The sequence below is a fragment of the Caloenas nicobarica genome, chromosome 1, assembly GCF_036013445.1.
Source record: "Caloenas nicobarica isolate bCalNic1 chromosome 1, bCalNic1.hap1, whole genome shotgun sequence".
In the NCBI taxonomy this organism is placed as follows: domain Eukaryota; kingdom Metazoa; phylum Chordata; class Aves; order Columbiformes; family Columbidae; genus Caloenas; species Caloenas nicobarica.
The window spans coordinates 99,678,435-99,703,072 of record NC_088245.1 but is presented as its reverse complement, the minus strand read 5'-3'; the positions used below and the strand labels follow the sequence as shown (position 1 = coordinate 99,703,072).

The window sequence follows — 24,638 nt, the reverse complement described above, 5'->3', positions numbered from 1 at the left end:
ATCCTGTGCTTACAAACCTTGCTGAAACAAGGTGTGCGGTCACACAGGCCACCAACTGCTGAAGCATGGCAGCAGATGGCTGTTTAAAGAAAGTTTTAAGTTCCTGAATGCAAGTAATTTAATCACTAGGTAAAGTTTGTAGCATAAATAGAAGTATCAGTTGAAAGTAAACAATACATTCTGTAAAGTATTTTATGTCCTTTTTATCATCTGAGCAGTGAATGATTTCTTAGTTTTTATGAAAAAAAAATGGTTTCAGGAAGATCGCATCTTGATCTCGGATACACTGAAGTTACGGTACTCTCTCTTGACAGTGATGATCACAATTAGCTTGTACCTTTCGTCTCAATTTTCAATTATTTGGCTAAACCCCAAAGTTACATTTTTATATACACTGAGATTTCTTCAATGTATGGATGTTTTTATTTTTCAAACTGTTATCTTAAACCCCCTCCCCTGCTATTGTTATGAGAGGTTTGTTGGCTTGGTCATCTTTTGACCAAACAGGAACTAAATTTTAAGTCTGACAGAACACTTACAATTTGCAATTTAAGGAATCTTTAAAATATTCCATTAAAGGTACAAATCACAATATTTTTTGCATACAAAGTACAAAACATAATATAAAAGGAAGTGAAGTAAAATAGTCAAGCAAAATAGAAGTACAAAACTTGCATTCTGAAGAGTCCACAAATGAAATTTAAAATTTTGTAGCAAAAGTGACATCATCCTCCTTGACTGGTGATTCTTTTCACATGCTGACAGGAAGCAGAGATGACCTAGCGTTTTTCCAAATTAGTCATAACATTTCATGTCAACAAGCTAAAAGATAAAAATACATGTCACATTCTCTGATTATTGTGACTATAAGGAACACTGTAAGGATCTCCTAAATTTTGGGAAAGATGTACACAAATTTATAACTCTTATTTTATATATTTACACTTATTTTTAGCATACGCGTATATAATTATTTCTCATTATTATTGAAACTACTCAACACAGAAACTAGTAGGCCTTACACTCCCATGTTTTCACATTTAACAAAAAGGAGATGCAAAATGCTACCTTTTTGACATGATTTACACATCAGCTTTACAGATACTCTGCTCATTGGAGCACATCTGTGAACTGTGTAAAACCGGGCCTGAACAAGGCATGGAAAAAATTAGGATTTCCTTCCGAATTTTGACACAAACGCTTCTCAGTGACTTGGCTCATACACCAATTTTCCCTGTCTTTCAGTATAATCGTCAACAGTCTCTCGATCGCCTTGTAAAGAGCTGTGTTCGGTACTTAAGAGCTGCTACATTCGCTGCCTCCTCAGCTCATCTCGACGCAGCTCAGCGCACCCGCCAGCCATCCCCAGCCACCTCCGTATCCTGCAGGCTTGAACGGGGAACGCGGAGGGGCTGTGGCCATTGCAATACCTACACCTGCTTGAAAACAAAGAGTAACATGACGCGTGAAAAACCCTTTGACATGTGCGGGTGTGGGACACTCGCTAACCCCACGACACCCGAGTTGCTCCAACACGCGCTCCCGTGTTCCCAGAGCTGTCAGTGCGAAACGAGGTGGACCGGGAAGCCGCTGCGCTCAGGCCCCATCAATCATTTTTAACTTTCCGCGGGGAGCGGGCGGGACCTTCCTCTGTCCCCCGGCAGCTGCAGCACGGAGGGAGCGCGGGGGCAGCCGCCAGTGCCCACACGCACACAATCCCCACCCCGCAACAGAGCCGCGCTGCCTCTCCGGCGGGAGGCGGCCCTGGAGAAGGACGAGCAGAGGACACCCGCGTTACCAGACACCCCCGGGCCGTGCCCGCGGCAGAGGGCGAGCTCCGCGCTCCCGCCGTGCGGCGGGGCCGCGCCTCCCCGCCTCCCCGCCCCGCCAGCCGTTCGCGGGACCGTGCCGCAGCGGCAGGAACCAAACCCCGCCCCTCCGCCCCGCGTGTGGCGCGGCTCGGCACGGCACAGCACGGCGCGGCTCAGCTCACCCTCGCCATTGTCTGCGCGGCGGTCCCTGCTGCGAGAGGCGGGCGGCGCGGCGGCTGTCCGCGATGCTGAAGGGCTCCGCGCCCCCTCAGAGGCGGGAACGGGCTCCAGCCCCGGGGCGCAGCCAGCCCGCCTGCTGAAGACCGAAACTTTGCGTCTCCGCCGCTCCCTCTGCTTCCCGTTCCCCTCGCCGGCCCGGCTCGCCTCTCTCCATGTGCTGAGCGGCCGCGGGGCGCCCACTCGGCCCCATGGACGCCTTCAGCGCCGCCAAGGCCAAAATGGGGTCGAAGAGCGGCGGTGAGGCGGTGGCGGCGGCGGGGCTGGCCGCGCCTCAGCCCGCCGCGCCGGTCCCCAGCCCCGCCGGCCCCGGCTCGCCCGCCGCGCCCGAGCCCGCCGCCTACAAGCTGGAGGACCTGGAGACCCTGGCCACTGTGGGTGAGTGCGGGAAGCGCTGAGGCGGCGGGACCGGGCAGGAACAAAGGAGCTGCCCAGGTGCCTGCCTGCGGCCGTGCCCGGCGGGAAGGAGGGCGGGCGGCGTTGGGCGCTCCCCGCCGTCACCCCGCCGGGCGCGGTCTTCGGAGATAGCCCAGCGGCCGGCTGCACCTTTGCCTTCCCGGGCGCCCTCTCTTTTTGGGAACGCCCCTCCTCCGCTCCTTTCTTTCCCCCGGAGCCGCGGCCGCTGGGCGTTGTGGGCCCGTTCCGAGGCAGCGGGCTTGGACCGTCGGCCGTTTAACGGCCGGCAGGTGCCGTTGGGGGCGATCCCCGCCGCCCCGCTCCACACGCACACACACACCGGCGGCGCTGGGTGGGGGCCGCCGGCCGGTGTTACGGCTGCTCGGCGGCGCAGGGCTGCCCGCGGTTGCTGCGCTGCAGCCTCGGCGCAGTTGGGGGGCTGTGTTGGGAGCCCGCGGGAGGCTGTCGGCGTTGTCTGTCCCCGGCGTGGTGGGGGGCGGGAGCACTGACCGGGCCCTGTGCTGCCAGAGGCACCGTCTCTGTCTACGAGGTCATCGTGGTTTTTGGTGTGCAGCTGAACGAGCCCGTCACCAGGTTTGGCCTGTCTGTGGGGCGGGGGCAGTTACTGCTGAAGACCTTTTCGTGTAAAACCTCATTTATCTGGTTTAACTTAATTTACCTGCATCATGATATAAAATTCATCGTATAAATGTAGTTGTCAGGACGGTGAAGAGATGAGACAGGTTAACTGAATACAGCTAAGTGTGTTTCAGAGCCCCACCACACTGTGGCCCTGAATATTCGTGCAAAGATGCTTTGCATGCGTAGAATTTTGGTAGAAGGCAAGGTTACATCTAGCATCTACTACACTTAACTGCTCATAATCAGCAACATTGCGCAGTAAATGCGTGTGTTCAATAAATTGGCATTTCAAACATCAGTGATGATGTTCATTGTGTTCATATCCACTGTATCTATCTGTGCATTGTGTTTGATCCTGTGTATAGTTACATCCATTTTTGCACCTGGTTTGAAGGATTGTATGTTCAACTATATGGAAGTTGTATTCTTTTTTCTTTATAGGACTGTGACATGATTTTGGATAGATTTATTCCAGTAAGTGCTGTGAATCTTGATTTGCCTTAAGCTCTCTTCAGCCAAAAAGATGCAATTTAGACCCTTTCTCAGTGAATTTGATGGTTTTAGTAGGTCTTTAGAAATGGAGTTGAAAAGGCCTGAGAATGTTGTGATCAGTGAAGATCACATTATCTTCTCTTTAAGTGTGTTGTTTTTTGAGATGATTTTTCCAATTTGGAATGCGAACAGGCATTTTATTATGGAATTAATTAAGGTTATTAAGAGACTACTCGGAAGGTTTGTGATGCTTTTTTTTTTTTACCAGAAGTAGTTGGTCTTGTTTGTTACATCATGACTAGTTGCTGTGGATACAATTGTCATCACAGAGGATTATGACTTAAAGTGAAGCATAGGTTGCAGAAAAATAGTAATTTTTAAAGAAAGGATAATAGTCATGGAAATCTTCCTGAGGGCAATGAAGAAATGTGGAAATAATCTTGGTGTCATTTTAAGCAGTGTGGCTTTTTGGAGTGTTCTTTAAGGTGATCCTTAGAAGTTAAGGAAGAGGAGAGTTGTGATGCCACAAGGTATAAAGAGAGACTTAAAAATACTGAGACTTCTTGATATGAAGACACAGAGAAGAGAATAAAATGTTAAAGGAGCAGATAGCTGCCTATCAGGACACAAACAGAATACTTAAAGAACAGTTGCCTTTCCTTTTCTGTCTTCCCCAGCTAGATTTTTTTCTTCTTTTCTCAAATAGCTCTGTGAGAAGATGACCATTCTTTGCATCTCTTATGAACTGTGGCATTGGTTGCTTTGTAGAAAGAAGGGAGACAAAATGTAGAAGTTGAAGGATATAAAAATGTGCACAGATAAATACAGAAGGCCTTACCTTATCAAAGAAGCTGAGCTGGCTTATTGTAAGTTGGTTTTAAAATGGATTTATGACATGTCTATGCACCTCAATAGAAGGCTGTGAGGAAGGAAGGGATCTGTTGCCTGACCAGGAAGCAATACAGCAGCCTCAAAGTGATACTGAAACTGAACACGCACCTGTTCCTGAGTGGCAGAATTTGTAAAAGATGCAGTGCTGTGCTAATGTGTCTGTAGTGCAGCTGAGATCTGAGCCAGTAACTCTGCGTGAGGTTGGGCTGCTCTGTACACACCTATTAACGTGCTGCGTTGCATTCCTGAATTAAGTGGGCTGCAAGTTAAATAAGTGCAGAATACTATGTAGATACTTCAGCTTGAAAAGCTCTTTTTTTTTGTTTGGCTTAAACCTTTTAGAATTAAGTTAGTTAAGTACAGTTTAGGTTTATTTCACATGTACTTAAAGAGCATATATACTTTTTTTTTTGCAGTGGTTTAAGTCTGTATTACCCCATCCTCCATTTTGATCTCCATGCACAGATGACATTAATGTATTGACATCAATTTCACTACAGCAATTTAGAGTCATCTGCAGTTTGATGTGATAATAGCCATTTTCTTTCTGCTGAAGTTCTCAAAAGCTATGTGCTCTGAGATATTTGGAGATGTTTGCGGAGGGGAGTGGGATAGCCAGAAATTACAGGAACAGAAGTTCTGACATCTTCTCTACTAGAACCATTGTTGCTTATAGACATATCCAGGCTTAGAAACAGTGTGGCCTTGGAAACTACCAGCTTGAGAAAGTGGCAAAATAGAAAGGCGAGCTCCATGCTCTTACAACTGTTTATGAGTAATATTTAAGGTAACAAAATGACATTCATGTCTTGTGAGACTCTGCTCATCCCTGACTTTAGGCACCTTCTCTTGGAGGATGGAATAAAGTTTATGTGAAGAAAAAAAAAAAATTGGAAGCAGTACCTGCTTTGAATATAATAGCTGCTGTTTTAAATATTCTTCATAGTCCAAGAGGATTAAAATCTCTCAACCCCACCAGCGTAATGCAGGCTGGACTGGACATGTTCTGTGATTTCTGTTGGACACTGTGCCTCGTTTAGCAAAAAGCTCACTGTGAGGGGAGAAAGAGCATAAGGGGGGAACAGTTTAGCATAATGATTGGGAGGACATTTCTCTCCCCCAACCACCCCAGGCCTCAACGTTTGTTTTGGTGTTTGTGGGCCCTTTGGTAAAAGACATTGGGAACAGAGGCTAGAGTGTCTAGTATGCTTTTGGGGGAAGTACCCTAATATTTAGTCAATAAAGTGAAGTTATGGGATTAGGGAGCGCACAGGAGTGGGGTGCATACTGGTTTCTGGCACTAAGAGAGGTTAAACAGGAAGAATTTTTCTTTGAGGGTACTTCCTGAGAGGTTGAAGATGTGGCTTTTAACCTTTAAAGTGAATGGGTTTTTTTTAACTAATCCTCTTCTATGAAAGGTGAGGACTCTTGCTCTGGAACTATTGAAGGTGCCTGGTTGTCCATTTTTCTTTTTAAGATCATTTTCCTTTTGAAGGAGGTTGAAATATAAGTGTTTTCTCAGCATGCTCAGAAACTGCTGCTCAGACCAGGCTGAAATATTCTGTGAATCTCAGTTGAATTTACATACGTGGCTGTGCTAAAACTGAGGAAGTTCTGTGCTGCACAGAGGCAAAAATGTATATGCCATGACCACCATGTTTGTTGGAATTCAGCTGCTGAAAGTTCATGACCCACCCATGCTTATCTAAACCCATTTCAAAGTTTTGGTAGGTCTTGTTGGTGGAAGACAGGGACTATGAACACTTGTGGCACAGTTTCTGAATTATCCTTACTTTTGATGAGCATTTAAAAAGAGCAGCCTTTCTATTGCAGTAGCCAGATTGGCTGCAGTTGCACACCTGACATATGTCCTGAAGTGAAGATAGTAAATGTTTAATCATGCTATAATGTAATTCAGGTAAACTAGAATAAGTATGAGGAAACCAGAAGGTATTTCTTCACTTTTGGGTAGGTGAAGTTGGGAAAACAAAATTTATGCTCCCAAATGAAATGTATGGTAATAGGGAAGGGGGAAGGAAAAGAATGCTAGGAAAAGAAAGATGACAAACTTCTTGCCCTCTTTACTGTGAGATCTGTTTCTTGCCCATTTTTCAAAGTGAAATGAATTCCATAGCAGGCTTTATAAATGTAAATAGGGTTTTGTAAATCTATTCAATTGATTGAAATATTTTAATAGTATTTTCATGTTAAAAGATTCTTTAAAAGGACTGTTCCCAGGAAGTGTTTTACGCTAAATAAATGCAGAATAAAAAATTGGGCCAACCACTATTTTAATTTTTATGAGCATGGGAAAATTTTAAAAAGTACATGGGAAAAGTGAGGCATAACACATTTTTAAATACTTAATTTCACCGTGTAGACACACAAAATATGCTAGCCAAATATATTTCAAATGGCATTATATCAGCAGGACAGAAACTACAGGACTGTAGTCTGATGCTTTAAGAAGGAAACTGCTCCTGCCTGGGACATTACAGTACTGTTTTCCCTGTGTATAGTCTAAGTAAAAAATTATGCACTGGAATAACTAAGTTCTTCTTTACTAGTTAAGGAACACTGTTGGCTTTTTTTTTTTTTTTTTTAAAGAGGCTCAAATTAGTTCTGTTTCTTACCAAGTGTTATTTTTGGTTACACTACTGAGGTCTTCACCTATTTAAAGTATTATATCCTAAGGGGTGTATGAGCATTTTTTCCTGTTCTGTCACCTTTTCTTGATACTGAAATGATAAATAATAATCCGTTATTTTACTTGGCAGTGTCCTCGAATACCACAAGTTTTGAAAGAAAACATGGTCTGAATGTTGTGACTGTAATGTTGACCTGAATTCACCATTACATTTGTACAACTTTGAGACTTTAGTCATAAAGCTAAATGACTTGCATTTTGTTTTCACTCTGTCTGTGGAATGTCTTTCTTGCCTCATTTTTCCCTCTCACAAGATCATACTTGTCCCAAAATAAATCCCTGGTATTGTTATAGCTGATGATCTAGGGAGAAAATGACCAGGTGTGACTCAGCTTTCTTTTCTTGCTTTTCCTGTTATCCACTGCTGAGGTGAATTTCAGTAGCATAATGTTTATTGTGGAGTAGGCAGCAACAGGTTCTTTCCCATAAGGTTCTTGTTCTCATTACGTTGCAAAAAATGGATTGAAACAAATATTATTTTTTATCATTCAGAAAGGTCAAAAAAGTGAGAGAATGTGGAAGAAGTCTGAACATGTGAAAACTGAAAGTTCACATTTCTGCTTTTCTGTCATCAGTGTTGAGGTAAATGGCTAGTGTTTGCCTGTTACCTGTTTATTTTTCCTTGTTCTTATTTAGGTATCTGATTGTAGAAAGAAATTCAGTATTTTTTCCTCTGATGCTGTGAACTTGATTGTAGGCTATAGAATGGGCTTTGACACTCAAATATGCTTCTTGAAGATAAGTAATTTGTTAGCTTCTGTAAATAGGCCAGAGATGCCCAAGAGTGACTGTTGCAGTGCAAATTAACAAATAATCTGGAATCCAACTAGTGCTAATGTTTCAGAAATAAAAAGCATGCAAAACTTTTCTCCCACAAAATCAAAAGCTCCTAACACTAGACCTCCCCCCTGCCAAGTTTATGCTTAAATAAAACTTATCTTCCAGGTGAAGATACTGTTGAAAAATTCTTCCATCAAGTGTTGTGTGTCAGCCCAAACTGAAAAGATAGGAAACCTGAAGAGAAGTAGAAATTTGAATTAATTTTTTTTCTTTCCCGTTCTTCAAAGGGAGGAATATGAACTTGAAACACTGGTGGTTGACAGCATGTAGGCTCTTAGGGGTTGACTCACCTTTTCTCTGTTGAGGTTCCTGAATTTGCATGTCTGGACTGTTTGTAGTGGACAGGGAGAGCAGCCTTTTGGAGATGGATGTCTTTCTATTTTGGATTTTACATAATGAAAACTTATGCAAACAAATTCCAAGCTAAACTGCATTTAATCCTGGCTTGGTCCACTTTAAGGGTGATATGCAATATATAAATATCAGAAGAATGAAAAGGGTGGTGGAGTTTGTATTACCACTAATAATAAATCCAGTAATACCACTTTTGTTTGTTATGAAAGGCATAGACATGTATACAACAATGAAGAGTGAATTTTTGTGAAGATGGGAACTGTGTGTTTACTTTGAAAGGACTTGTCTGGGCATAACCTGTTCTTAAATTAGTTTAGGTTAAACAATATAATGCTCTTACTGTTGATACTTACCAGTGTAAAACATCTTCAGCAGTAGCTTGTACTACTCGTGACTAGTTTAACACAGTGTCTTTACTTGGGAAATCATCTTCCCATTTCTACAGTGTCGGAGGCTTTTTAGCAGCTTCAAAGATGTTGGCAAGTAAAATTTTGCTGAGTACTGTGTATTAGTTTGCACCTGGGATATTCAAGTGATAGGGAAGAGCAGTTCTCAAAATTAGACCATATTTCTGTTTTCCCACAGGAAGTCTATCTTTCAAATGAACGAAGAAATTGTGGATGTCGTTAACATAATATATTATATTTGGAAAGTGAATGGAATGTTACAGAATGAGAAAATATACAAAACACACATAAGTCTCATTGTCTTTCTGTGGATAATTGTAATTTTGCGTTGTTAATTTTGTTAAAAGAAATGTTTACATTTTTGCCCTTGGTATTACACTTACCATTTTATTTTGGGTAAATAATATATTCAAGGGTATTGAAATAGTTTCAGTTGTGATGATAAGACTGTAAGTTGGCAAATTAAAGACTTCTTTCTTGAGGAGTTTCAGGGGATGATGCTTGACAAGATGTTATCTCTGAAGCAGTGTGTGATGTTTGTTTTCTTCTAAAGGCTTAGAGGGACAGAGTGTGAAATAGATATGGTGTTTCTGTGAGCAATTTTGCCCTGAACCTGCTGATAATTTAAAAAAAAAAAAATCTGAGAATAATAGATTTATCGTTTTGGAAAACTTCTTTGAACTTGAAGAAAATACCTTATTCTACTCTGAAGAGCATTCTGAAAATATTAGAATAGCACTCTCATTATGAGGATTACACAGTTTAAGGGCCACAGTCTTACTGAACTCTAGATACTGTGTTTTTACAATTCAGTATAAGCAACTTAACTGTTCTATGTAATGCCTAAACTCTTTGAAAGGTCAAAGATCACTGGAACAGGGAAAAATAATGTTGAAACTGTGAGCCGTAGCATACTAGAAGTGTTCAGAATGTGCTCTTCTGGACATATCTACATTGTAGAACATACAAGTACAGTTCTTTTTTTTAGACATACCTATATGAGAGAGAAACTGTTTTCACATCATTTCACTACAACTTTAGTTGTATGGCTCAAGTGCTTGTGCTTTTGTGTTAGTAAAATAAGCTTCCTTGAGCTGCTGTGTAGTGCTCATACTGAAAGATTTATATCAGTACCTATACCTATTTGAAGGTAGTTTGAGGATATTTGCGTTTCAGAGTTGCTCTTCAAATGTGTAGACACTCACATTTTCTTTTGGTAAATTTTGACAGCTGCCCTATCTGATCTTAAATTGTGGAGATCTGTGGCATTTGTTCATGAAAATTTTCCACTCTGCTGCCTGCTTTCTTCACTCCCATCTCAACTTGGAGCAGTTGATAGCTGGTCTATTAATTGATTGACAGTAACTTTTGTGTAAATGTGTTGTCATTTTTCTCCAGTGAATCAATTGGTGTGTTTTGATATGCTTCACCTGAGACAAATTGCTAGTGTGTGTTTGTTATTTATTTATTTATAACCGGAACACATTAAAATTAATGAAGGAAGCATTGTTTCCACGTCACTAAACTGCATGGTATAACGTATTTCTGTATAATACCAATGGTGATGGAATCGTAGACTTGTCTCTTGGGTTGATCTGGTCAGTGGAACCGTTCCCAAAGTCTTGCTTTGACCCTCAACGGTCCAGCTCAGTTGGACATAATTATGGTTGAGTAAATCTGAACTGCACCTCTCAGGCAATTTGAATATGTTGTGAGGTGTCTGCATTTCTAATCTTGTGACTCTTTATTTGTTAGGGAGTGTTTATTTAATACCAAAGTAAAAGTAGATTGGCTATGTGGTTTTATTTGGTTTGCAGTGTATTTCATAGTGCTTATGCCAACAGGGTATGGTGTCTAAAACAGACTACTTTTTACATAAAATCTTCTTCGCTCTTGTTTCTCTTCTGGATATTCAGTTTGAATATCAACCTACCACTTTCTCATTTGGATTATAAATTATATATATGCATATATATATATAAATTAATATACATTTATAAAACAAGTTCTACAATTGTACAGCTTGATATAGAAAGAGTGAGAATATGGAAAAGTCTTCTGCTCACTTTCTTTTGCATATATAGGACTTCTTAGTTGGCTATCACATTTAGCAGATCTTTGTTTCTACAGACTATTCATACAGAATCTATGGCATGTAGCAATTTTTTTGGTGTCAAATATTTTTTATTTCCTTAAGGTGCTGATTCTGAGCTAATTTTTCATGAAAGATCACACATCTGATATTTGTTAATTTGTTTCTACCATGCAATTTGCGACAACTCAGGTGTAATTATTTGTATTTTGTATTTATTGGAGTACTTGGGAAAGGCAACTCGAGGCAGAAGAGCTATATAACATAAACTATTATTAACAGTTGTAATCTGTGACTTAGATGCGCATTTGTTTTTATTGCATACCCTTGGCATTGTCTAATGCATACTTTTAAAAAAACACTAAAGCTATCAATGCAATATGTTATTTTCCCTGGAAGATGTGACTGTATAATCTATGACATTGCCTAATACAAGAGGAAAGCATGTGGAGCTGTCAAAGTTTGGGATTTTTCTTTTATTTTTTCACGGTTCTTAACAACGATGTAATGATTTGTTACCGAGCTCATGTAAAGTGACTATTTAAGGTGCCCACTATTGCATTATTTTTTGAATTTTGGTATGGTTCTTCATTAAAATGTAACTTCTTTCACAGCGTTCTTGGCTCTTGCTGAAGTGTTGTTCTGTTTGTATTGGGGAATAAGGGGACTCCCTGAGCAACCTGATATATTTACGGTAATGACACTGCCATTATTGTTGAAGGTGCAGTGAGCTCTGTGGATTAAAGGAAAATGTCTAGTTAGTAGTGCTTCTTATGTCTCTCAGGTATTACTCCAGTCAGTAAATTAAATGCTCTAAAATTGTTTAGGTAGATGTTAAGAGAGGAGCTATCCCTCCATAAACACTTCAAACACAGGCTAAACTGGGTGTAAGATTTTTACTTTGCTGATCTACTAATTAAGATGCACTGTAATAGCTATATGGATGGTGAATATGAAAAAATGAGAGGCTGGGAACTGACCGTGTTTATGTGAAATTTCTGGGAACTATAATAGTTATAATAGCTAACTCCTTTAGCCACTTGCCCCAAAACTGATGACAGACATGTAGCCTCAGACCTCTTCCCTCCAGCTTGGTGTTGGCTTCCTACAGCTCCTTGTGTGCAGGAGATGATAGCCTGTACAGTTTTAATTTGCATGGTCTACCAAAAATAACTTCAGAGTATGCATTGTAAAATTTTAGTTTGTTTTCAGGAAGATTAGTGGGTAACTCCATGTCTGTCCCTGGAAAATGAACAATGAGGACAGCTGCTCGTCAGGCTGTTTCTAAACTGGGATTCTTGTCCCATCTTTCATCAAAATGTTTCAGGTTGCATGTTGGTATGCTGAATTAGTGTTCCGAGGCCATTTAGCTCACTCTGACTTTTGTGACTGTCAAAGACCTGTGAAGACTTCTACAGTATGTCTCTATTTAGCCAAGCCAGTTATTAACACTTGGAAGTGGTAGATACAGAAGTTATACTGACTCAACAACATATTCTTCCTCCTTTTTTCGTGGCCGACATAGTTCAGTCCACTTAAAATAAATTCACATTAGCAACTGTATATGTAGAAATTGCTCATTCATTAATATTTTTTGAAATAATGTCATTTGGGATATAATACATTTAAAACTATTTCTAAAAGTTTCCCAGTACTGCAAGTTAATTCAAATTCTTCTATGTAAAAGCTTTGTTCATGTCTTCTAGTAATTCCAAAGTGAGTAGCAGTAATTCCTTGCATCTGTTAATGGAAAATTTTCCTTGATTAAAGTTGGTTTGGTTACTTGATTGTTGTTTTGTTTGTTTGTTTTTTGTGTTTGTGTGTTTTTTTTTTTTTTCCCTAGAAAAGGCAGCTGGAAAGAAGCAGGGAGAAAGACAGTGTGTCCTAGAAGACAGAACCATTAGAATTAAAACAAAGTAACTGAGAAGAGATTTGGAAGGAATCTGAAAAAAAACCCTAAAAAAACTAACACCAAAGTTAATGCAAAAATTTTAAAAGGCATGAAAATATATTTGGGGGGGGGGGAGAGGGGAGTGGTTTTTGAAGTTAATTTTTAAAATTTCAGTTGTATACATTTCATCCTTCATCAGTTGAGAAGCAGAAACAGATTGAGGCATATCCTTTCCTAATGCTGTAAAACCTATGAAAACCATCCCTTTTCAGTGTTTAATAGACCAAACTTTAGCCTTTGTTCTAAATGTCAAAGTGAAGAGAGTTTCTAGAATTATGTCAATTCTTTATCTGCAATGCTCGAATTATTGTAAGCTGAAATATTTGTTTTGGTGACATTGGAGATAATTTTTTGCCACTTTGTTAGGTAGACCTGAATTTTTCAATGCTCCTACTGCAGCATCGGTTGTGAGGTAGAGTACAGGCTGGTTGGCTTGATTTTGGATAATTCTGGGAAAACAATGCTCTGGAAATCTGTGATAGGACAATTTGAGTGAGTTAGTGCATTTTATAAAATAACAGTATTTGACATCCAAAATATCATTTAGATTTCATAATTATGCCTTTCCCTTCCACCCCCGCCCCCCCCAAAAAAAAAGGAAAAAAAAAAAAGGTGTAACTTGATTTTATTTTGTGAGCAGAAGTTGAGCATAAGATGTGACTAGAATGTAATTCCATAAATATTCAACGAGACTGGCATCAGAGGCAAGTGGAGAAATAGAATCTCAAAATCCTACTTAGCAAGGATTTTTGCTATTCTTTTAACATGAAATATGTATGAATTGTACTATATGCAGGTGATGTTACTGACCAGTGAATTCTTTCTGTTGAGAAGAGCTTGCAATACATGCTAACTGTAAATAGAGAAACAACAGTGTAAAATGGGAAACTCGAAGACAGGTGGCTTTGTGGCTAATTAGCCAAGTCCCTCAGCAATCTATTTTTTTTTTTCTGACAAGTCTGCAGGTAAACTCATTTAATATAAAACTAAAGTAGGATTTGGTTGCATAGTTATTAGTCAGAATGTTGGAATTCCTATTTTAAAATTATTTTGCAAAAAGAGGATAGGATAAGGAGACTTAACACTGTTTTGAGATACTAATTTTGTTTAAGTAGGTTTGTGTTTCCTCGATATTGTTTCTTTTCAGAGCAAAACAAGTAGAACAGAGTCTTAAGTCTAGCAAGGAGCATGATTGGGTGTTAGAAATGGCTGCATGTGAAGAAACAAATGTTACTAGTGCTTGATTTGGTAGGTATATCTGAACCTGTAGTTGTTAGTTATTATTGAGTGTGCGATGTCAGCAACTTTATGTGGAAATAAGCCAGCTGTGGATTCACTGATATCCTGAAGTTGAGCATTCTTGTATGAAATATTGCCAGTTCATCTTCTGTAATAAAACACATTAATTAACCCCTAATCTCCGTGTGTTTTGGCATTTAAAGTATTTGTAGGAAGAAAGAATTCTTCTGCTGGCAATTGGATGTAACAGCTAGGCAGAGATTCAGAACTCAGATACTCTGAGTAGTTGTGATTTCTAGCCTAATTGGCTTTTTGATAGAGTTGTTAGGAGCTGCATTGTTTGAGAGCAAACACAGCTTTGTTGCTTGGCCTCCCTTGGTTATCTGTAATATGATTCTTGAAATAAAATTAAGCAATGATTGTAGTAATAGAAAAAAACCAACCAAACAACAACCAAACAAACAACCCCACCACCTACACACACCCACCACAAAAAAAACCCCAAAACAACAAAAAAACCAACAATAACAACAAAAACCCCCAAAACACCACAAAGAACCCACAAAGGAACACAACAAAACCATACCAAAAAACCCCAAACACAAACAAACAAAACCAAACAAAAACCAAACAAAAAAACGACCTCCAAAACCAACATAGAAATCCTAAGACTCTTGCGGGAACAGGAGAGCAGTGAGAAGGAAAAAAGCTGTACTGTTTAATCAGTTTGCTTTGGAGATCCTTCCATAGCATAGTTGATTTAGTCTTATAAGCAAGTCAAATCCTTTTTTTTTGGGTGCAAACTATTGAATAATTTACCATAAAGTACAATCATCTCTGAAGTTTTGCATGTCATACACGGGCCTCATATTAAAGATTAAGGAACTTGGTAAACTTGACTATAAAAGGCAGTACAGTGAAAACAGGTGCTTAGGGACTCTTTAAACATTGATAGTACCTCTTATTGATAGGACCTCTTATATATGAAATCATAATGATAATAATAATAATAATTTCATCAGTCTCTTTCCTGTCTTCTGAGACTGTTACTTGTTCCTAGGAAACGTGCAAGCATCTGAAATAAACTGCAGTTCACTTCGTAGAGCTGTAAATGCTGAATATATCTAACATATTTCATCTTTCTTCAGGGCAGAAGTATGCCTTTTATCTTCGCTGCTAAAAACTTAACATGCTTCAGTTTCTGTAAAAACTGTTCATGGATGATGAACTAATAACTGTCAGATACAGTAAGTTTCGCTTGCAACTGATTTGGGTTATATATGAACTGATGACCTGGCCAAGATAGATGGATTTCATGTTCTTTTATAACCCTTCTATCTGGCCTGCCTTCTAACTTTAGTGCTTGTGTGCTATTTATTTAAGAGTAAGTCCTGAATTATAATTTATATTTAAGTGCTTATTCTTTAAAATGAATAATTAAAAATCATTTCTGTTGAAGGTTATGCTTTGTCAACTATAATAGTGAGTGAACCTCTTAGTAAACGGTGATGCTATAGTTTTAGAAAACAGAGTCTACAAGGGAGTGTCAAGTATTCTTGGCGTGTGAACTACAGCTCATGAATTCAATTAGCTGTAATTTAATCTATCCTATCAAGGCAGTGTTGGATTTGCTGTTCATTGCTCTCTTTGCCACAGACTGTGATCCTGTTTTTAAATATGTCAGACTAGGTTCAGACAATTAATTCTGAGATTTTATGGGGTGAGAGAATGGGGGAGAGTGGAAGTGAGAAGCAACTATAGCAGTAAACAACAAAATAAATTAACCTGTGGTTGAGTAAATGGACATATGTGTATGTATATATTATATATCTGTATATCCAGGTACATGGGTATGTGTTGCTAAGAAATCTGATGTATGATGAAGACAAACATAGGATAGCAGAGTGAAAACAATGAAAATCTAAAATAAAATATCCTTATGAATAAAGAGAGCTTGGGTTTATTTTCAAGATTTGAGTATTAATGACTAACTGCTTTCTGTGACTGGAAAGTGAGAACACTGCAGACATAAAAAGGGCTCTCTGTGGCTGACTAGCTCATAGCTGTGACTGTGATATGATGGGTCCATCCAGTAGACTTTACTATTACTACTACAGTATAATACACTTGGTAGTCTTTATGAGCATACAGAGTATTATGAGTTAAGATCTGGAAAATAACTACTCGAGGCTTGTGGAATAGAGCACTTGATAAATCTTCAGTGCTGAAAATAGGTTTCCATGCGGTATTCTAAATACACTTTAGGTAAAAGTTAAATTCTTGGGTAGAGGTTTGTGAGAAAGGGTGTGACCAGGTAACATTAATAATGGACTGATCAGTTTTAGATCTTAAGGTTCTGATCTCCTGATGCTTTTGACTGTCATAGATAATGGAGAGTTTTGTTTTGGTGTTTTAAAGCTTTTTTTCTTTCTTTTTAAAGCTTTGTTTTCAGTTTGAGGCATTGTTTAGATTAGCCAGTCCATTTAGGGTAGAGAGCTGTTCATGTGTATTGAGTCAGTGTATTGTCCAAACAATCGTCCTGAAATGCAGTTTTTAACATCTTAATTGACTTCTCTTGTGCACATGTTAAGTGATTTGCCACTTAGTCACCGTCATGTTAGTGAGTGAATCCAATGAATTGTTAGGCTGAGATTCTGCAATTTGAGGTGAGTGGTGAACACTGGGTCATTAGTAAGGACTTTTATCACCCTAAATTTAAGGTGTGAAGAGTTATGTGGTCTTCTCAATGCGTTTAAAAACTAAACTAAATTTTGTTTAACGGTGTTGAAAGTGCTTTCAGATTTGGTGGCAAGCTCTTGGGCCTTATAGAAAGATTTGTGTAGACTATGTGCTCATATACCTGCCTGCTGTTGTCCTTCTGGATTTATACAGATTTTTTGCCCATGGTATTGTTCAAATTCTACAACATGAGGATGAGGTAACTTTTTTAATTTTTATTTTAATGGAGCCAGTCTTTTAATTGACAGTTAATATTTAAGAAAGCGCTACTTGTAAACAATTTAGAAATCATCAATTTGAACAAAATTGCCATCAGAACTGACACTCAATCTGTATTTCGAGATATTATATACAATTTAAAGAAGCATATACTGTGCCATTAGTGGAAGTAATAGTGTTCTGCAGTAAGGGTTTTGATTTTATTAGTTTTAAGCATTCTCACACTACACATGATATTTTATATTGGGTAAGTTGGTCATTATAGAAAACTAGCTATCAAATAATATAAAATACATCTGAACTTACCTGCAATTTGATATAAATATTGCAAGAAGTAATAAGCTTAGCTCTTCTCCATTGTTTGTATTAGCTTGGAAATTTAGGAGTGAATATTGCAGCTTGCTAGGTGTAAATAGAGGCAAGTTAAGTTGTGCTCACGTGTCCAAACAAAGCGTCCTTCAAAGAATCTTAAAAGCCTTGGCCAACATGTGATTGAACCATATGTACTGTAGAATATTTTATTTCCTTGTGTTACTGGTGTTTAATTTTGAACCTTATCCTTCTCTTCGTTCTCCATGTGACTGTATGAAGAATTCTCTGTTTCATATTGTGACTCATGAATAATTTCAAATCCGTAAATTCTTTATTTTTTATATATATATATTTACTCTCTAAATATTTTTGTTCAGGAGCAGCTAATAGTCATTCCAAATGAGACTCATTTCCATAATTTTGTATGTCAGTCTTGGTTTTGGATAGGGAAGAATTTATCGTTTATCAGATTCACCTATATCCTTTCCTGTTCGTGACATACTGCATCTTCCCACTTGTGTTTTCAGATGTAGGAAATTAGCAAACTATATGTATTGCAAGTGGTGTTAAAATGTTGTACCTTAAATGATTTTATACTTTAAAACAAACAAACCCACACAAACCAACAAAAAGGAAATATTGTAGAGCGACAATGTCCAGCACAAATCAGACAAAAAGTCTATTCCTACTGTTGCAAAATTAGTCATATTGTCATGATATATTCCATAGCCTCTGAAACCTACTTTAGTATTGGTGGTAGCAACCCATTCACCTCTTGATTTCCATTTTCTTGTACAGTGTATTTCTTGAGTCACTTTGAAAATCAAGGTAGTTTCATGAAAGGAATTTATTTGCAGGCTATGTGGGTGTACTCTTTCATAAATTCTCAAATGGTCTCATCCTGGTTCATCTTTGTCCATTTAAATAATTGTCAGTTATGTGCAACCTTCTATTTAAAATCTTATTTGTTGGCTTGGATGGGTTTCTTGGGTATGATATTCAGAGGTATAATGCTGGACAGAGACTGGATCTGGTTTGGAGATGGAACGGAAAGGAAAGTGTGTGTATAAAACTAACAAGGGCAGCTGGCTTCAAACTGGAAACTTCGTAGAATGACTTTTCTTTCCTATTAAGAAGCTGCATAGTAAAAACAGAAAAAAATTAATTTATCCATTCTGTGTTTCAGTTAGAAAACAGAACAGAATTTTAATGGAATTTAGATTTATGTTTCTACGTTATAGCGAAAAAAAACAATGTAGTGGTCTAAACAATCCTGAATAGTGTGAAAAATTTAAAGACCACAGTCATTTTCTGCTAGGGTATTTAAATGTTTACACTAAACATAATTGCTAAATTAAAATTGGCATGTCCTCAGTAACATTAGGTATTAACACAAAGAATATTTTCAGTATTTGCTTCTATCAGTAATGTAATTCCTGGGCACTATAGAGATTTTGTTCTGCAATGTTTAATTGATATTTGAGCATGGAATTTGGAGACTGGGAATTTGAAACTTAATATTTGTTAGTGTGTTTGTTCCAGTTCCATATCAGGTATAACTTTATTTAGATATTCTAGAGTTACTTCCTTTTTATCACTTAATAGCTCTTTATGTGGAGAATATTATTATGTCTGTTCTAGTGCCAAAGAATAGTGATTTCACCACCTTTCCTTAAACAGTGTTACACTACTTTTTGGTAGTGTAGTATGAGAGAACTTGGGAAGGTGATAAACATGTGAAGTAAATTCTAGATACATAATGCCTCTTTACTCTGTAGTCTCTCAGGAATATCAGTTGATACTGCCTTATGAATATAAACAAACCCTTCCCTTTGAGGAATACTTTGTTCCACTCATGAATTCTCCATACGTTAACCTTTAACCAGAAATAAATCCATTTGCAGTACTTGGTCTAGATTGAAATAGTGTTTTAGGAGAAGATCCTTACTGTCTTGTATTTTGATTTTGTTTTGTAAAACTTAATTTAAGGAAGATGGAATACAGGGTCTCAGTGGCCCAGCACACTGTTCATACCTTATAGAGGCAAAGAAATTATTTGATTCTTTCAGGAAGGTATTAATTTTGCTGTTATAAAATTAAGTCCTTTGTGAATATTATAATAAAATCTTTAGTGGTCAGTACAACCCATTCCAAACAAAGATCAAACTAAATAAGATTTTCAGAAAAGGGCTTAGTTGCATCAGAAATCTTTTTTTCTGTTTTTGCCTGTGTAACAGCTCAAGTGTAAAGTAAACATAACAGTAGTTTCAAGTATCTTCTAATACTCTTGTGCTGTGTAAACTTGAACAGCATGTGTAAAATTACAGATTATATGGCTAAACGCAAGGTTGCAAATTCAATGTGGCTTGAGCTATAATTATTTGTAAAAAACTGCATCTCTTCTTTCTTGTGTGTAGTATCTGTTTATTAGCTATATCAGTATTTAAAAACAAAAAAGCCAGATGAGTGAGCTGACTTTTTAATAGCACATTTGTGATACTGTGCCACTAAGTTTTACTTGTGTCACAGTGCTGAAGATTATAGAGTTGTCGAGTTATCATTTGGCATGGTTCTGGTGACATGTATGAAGAATTTAGTGAGTTGCTAACAATTCTTTTTCAAACCTCATTGATGTATACTTCCTTATACAAATTAGCATTTTATGTCTCAATAATTTCCATGTCATGAAATCGCACATGCACTTATCGGTCCATGAAACTTCAAGGCTGGTTTCATCTATCTGAATGTAGACCTATGTACTAAATGACTATCAAACCTACATGTGTAAAATCACTTTATAATCAGCAGAGAAAAATAGGTACTTCTGGATTCTTAAAGTGGATGTGTAAAACTGCTCAGTGGAATATAGAAGTGCCTTTTTTTCTCCCCTCTGACTTGGAAAGGATTCCACCTGGCTAGTCTAAAGATAAGCTCTGTAATGCGTGAGGAAGTTCCAACTCAAGGTGTCTGAAGAGAAAGTATTTCAGCTTGTATTTGGGGGTACAGATGAGCTGGTTGGTTACTGCTTGTACAGTGTTAGCCTGTAACTTTACTACTGCTGGTTTTTTGTACTGGAAAAGACTTTTTATAAGTTCTCACCATAAATTGCAACAGGCCAAGAACAATAACAGCCTTTCACAATGTATGTCCATTGTGTCCAGCCATATGTCCAACCATAAAGAGATTAAATGCGGCTACATGGTCCTCTGTGGTAATCTTCTGTCTTTCAAAAAAGAAAGAACTCCAGTTTGTCGTTTTTAAAAAATATCAGTCTTAAGGTTTGAAGGTATAATGTGAAGAACAAACTTTCTGATGCTTCAAGGCCTTTAACTTCTACTCAGTGGACAGACTTTGTCTTCAATGTGAATGTCCAGAGGTTTTTCTTTGTTCTTTTGTTATCCTGAGTTAGCTCAAAGTCAGTGAATTTTAAAAAATGGAAGTCAAAAGTCTGAATGAAAAATAGGTTAAACTTAAAAAAAACCCTGGAAAAGTAGGTATTGGCTGCCACAGAAGTTTAATTTCACTCTTAATTTGGTAGAATTTGCTTTCTGAATATTACTGTGTCTGGATTTCAACCTGGCCTTCATAGCTAGATCTCAGCTTTGCTGGTATACGTGTCCATAAATACATATACGAGTGTGTTTCTGGACTAGGGCCTCCTATGCCTAATTCTGTGGTAACACATGAAATAGTAGGGAATAGGTAATCTTGAACTGTTTTCTCTTAGTTGCCTATGTAGCTATTTCCTGAAACATACGAAAGAACTAAGCGCTGAGTGCATTTAAATTGTCAGTCTTTGATCTGTCTTCATCCAGGAGCTGTTCAACATGATTTACTCTTCAGTCTTATACTTGAAAAGCATTATAGAAATACCATATTAAGCAGTGAATACATAATCTGTTTCAGAAGTTTTTAAAAATACAGGTTTTGTGCACTATGTGAAATGTCCCGCTTGATTTGTTTCTCCTTTAGCACTGCTTTACATGGAAGTGAAATGTAATTGAAAGGAATGTACTGTAAGAGGTATGAGTCCTGCAAAGGCTTCTGTCCAGCACTGGTGAAGGAGGAAATCGGTCAAGTACAAACAATGTAGCTTTTATTGCATTGGTTCAGCAGTAATAAAGCTTTGTACTTTAACAATATTTTTTTGTTTGCTTTTTAAAAGAACACAGTCAAGGATATTAAGCCTGATACTTTGTTTGCATTAATATGAGATGGATTTGCACCAAGTGGTTCTTTCAGAGAAAACAAAGGAAGAAATCTGCAAGAGCCGAGTTTCAGGACAGACAAAAATATGCTGATTATGTAAAAATCGTGAAAGTGTTAGAGGCACACATTTCTGGGTTGGAAAGGAAATTGGCTATCAGGTGTTAGATACCTACGAAGTACCCCTGTTTAGCTTCACATAGTTTAGGGAGGCTGCTGTTTAGATCCATGCTGCGGCATGTATCTCTGATCTTTATCAGACTCCATGAAACTTTAACTTCTATGAAAAAAGTGACTTTTAAAATCCTTCACAGATTATTGCATTCATAAGTGTTTGTTTCTTAGTCATCAAAATGTTATTTATTAGATGAGAACATGAGTTTTGGGCGCAGCCATGTTTTGTAGTTGTTTGGCTGGTCAGCTTTAAGATTTTCTGTTTTCTTTGGCTATAACTTTAAGTTTTGTCTATACAGTATTTACGCAGCATCATATAGGACCTAGTATGTTCAACTGTAGCAACTGACAAGAGCAAAAGCTACTGGAACAGTCTATTATAAAGTACCTGAACTGTGGTGTATCTTCTACAGAGGTGCTGTTTTAAACTTTAAAGACCTTAATGACTGTTGCCTTTAGTTGAAGTTATTTGAAAAGCTTTTGTCTGTCCTTGACTTTGTGACACATCATTGGTTTGTTTATTTATTTGTGTGTGTGTAAAACCAAACTAAATACCTCCATGTTGAATCTGAGTAAAGCAGCTAGCCAAGTCACTTTTGTAAATGCTTCCTGTAAACAGGGAAACTGACAGTGGATATAGAAGTAGTGACAAACAATGAGAGAGAAAACATTGCTGTCCTCTTGGGTACAGATTTGATTGTGGCAATTAAACTTAGAAACAGAGCTGTTTTTCCAATTTAGTATGTCCCTGCATAGGTATTACATCTTCTTACTTTCATTGAGGGGAAAAAAAAAATCACTGGGAAGCACTTCTAGCTCATCATCTAATAGAATAAGTGAAAAATTATGTATTAATGATTTACCAGAATTGAATATTTGTGTACTACCAGAGATAAACTGCAAGATATTCGTCTTCATAGAAAATTAGAGGACCCTTTCAGCTTGGGCTGCTTCTGGGACATCCAGTTGAAAATTAGCAGTAATCCCAACATCAAGAAGCAGGTGCCATATATTCATAACAGCAGACCCGACATCAAACAGTATCTGAAGAGAGATCAGGATTCATCATTTTGGATTATAATATAAAATGTTTCTGTCATAGCATATATGTTGTTTTAACAATCAGAAAGAATCTTATAGCCAAAAATCTGGGATTTGATGATACCTGGAATAATATTGAACTCATCTTTTTGGGTTTCCTTCTCTTTGCCTGATTCTGTTTACATTGTGATGCATTCATGTATTACTTTCTTTGTGGTAGGTGAAACTGTAACACACTTTAATTAAAAATAGTAACCTTTAGCCTAAATATTCATCAGTTAGTTTTAGGTTTCATTTTAAGGAAGCTGTTTCATAGTGGTTTTAAACACTTAAAAAGAAAAACAAGGAAAAATAATTAAAGCAATTGTAAAATATTAACTTTGCATTTAGAAAAAATCTTGAGTAAGTATAAACTTGATGGGAATTTTCAGCACCAGTTAATGGACAGGAGGTGGCTAGATGTTGGGGTTTGTATGTCTGGCTTTTGTTGTTTGAGAGCTTAAAAAAAAAAATAATTGTGTTCCAAGAAACTCTCAGTTACCATGCTTATTTTAATCTCTACCTGAAATAAGCAATTCTGTGAGTAGGATTTGAATGATGTTTTGTAACTTTAAAAAAAAGTCCAAAAGTGGCGTATCTTGGTAGTATACTTCCTAATGTACAGATTCTTTTCCAACTGTTAAAAAAGTGACACTTTTTGATGATGCTTTAATTACCTGAAATTCTTATCAGATGAAATAGATAATTTAATGCTTTCTAGTGTTTTAACTTTGAATGTGTTGCTAGCCAGATAGGTACCCAGTTCTTAGCTTAACTCTGCTTGTCTTTTAAAATGTGATGGACTAAGTTGTTTTAAAAATGGTCAATAAAGATTGATACAGTTTACTTTTAGCAGGGGTTTCGTATAATTTAAAATACGCTGTTTCAACAGGCCTCCTAAATTTAGTTCAGCAAAAGTAGCTTAGTTTCTAGGTGAAAAACCAGTACATCTTTAAGGGTTCCTATTTGAGCTATATTTCTGTTTAAAAAAAACCCCAAACAAACAAAAAAAACAAACCAAAAAAAACCCAAACCCACACCACGAAACAGTTTCACAGTTGAGGCCGCCCAACACTTCATGCGCAATGTTTGAATAGGTAAAAAGGAGTAATAATGACTTTACAATTTCCTGTTTTTCAATACAGAGGAAAAACTTTTCATCCTCTCATCTGTTCATATTCTTTATGTCAACATGTCAGAATTCACAGGTAGTGGAAGGCATGGGAAGAGTTAAAAAATGCCATTGAAGAATCAAGTCGGGAAATACCAGTTTTAGGGGAACTGATGTGAAGATTGTGGATGTTAAAGTTTTGCGAAGGGACATGCATTTAAATTCAGTGTTCTAAGAGCTGATCAGAAACGGAAAGGATTAAAAGTTATCACCAGCAGGCTGATGACTTTCTGGTCTCATTTATTTATTTGTCCCTGGTATTTCAAAATAAGTAAAGGATAAAGAGAGAGCAGAAACTTTAAAAGATTCTGCTTATTTTGTTTAAAGACACTCTGATATTTACAGTATTTTTTGAGAGACCAAATAAGTTGTGATGCTAAAAAAAAAAAAAAAAATTACCTGGAATTAAAGGAACTCCTGTTGTGGGTGTTCTGTTCAGTGGTACTTTTTAGAACTCAGGCTCCTGTCTCTGAACTGTGTGAAAAACAGGAAGCTTGACTGGTGTGTATTAATAAGCCTGGTGATTCCTGTGTTCTTAATTCTTAAGGTTTGTAATTCAGAAATATTTAAATGAGTGACTCACCAAGAAGAGTTATTGACACAGTTGCTTGCTATTCTCTGGTATATCAAATCTTGTGCAAAGATGAAAAGAGACTATACCAAATCCCAGACTGTTAA

General features: G+C 37.8%; 1 protein-coding gene across 1 annotated transcript in view; it reads left to right on the top strand.

The window, feature by feature from the left end:
• Positions 1–1,954: 1,954 nt before the first annotated feature.
• Positions 1,955–24,638, top strand: part of PRKX (protein kinase cAMP-dependent X-linked catalytic subunit) — a 55,702-nt gene continuing 33,018 nt past the window's right edge. Inside the window, exon 1 of the mRNA XM_065638166.1 lies at positions 1,955–2,426. Within this exon, the coding sequence (XP_065494238.1) occupies positions 2,240–2,426 (187 nt within the window). The 5' untranslated portion in view covers positions 1,955–2,239. The remainder of the gene's footprint in view (positions 2,427–24,638) is intronic.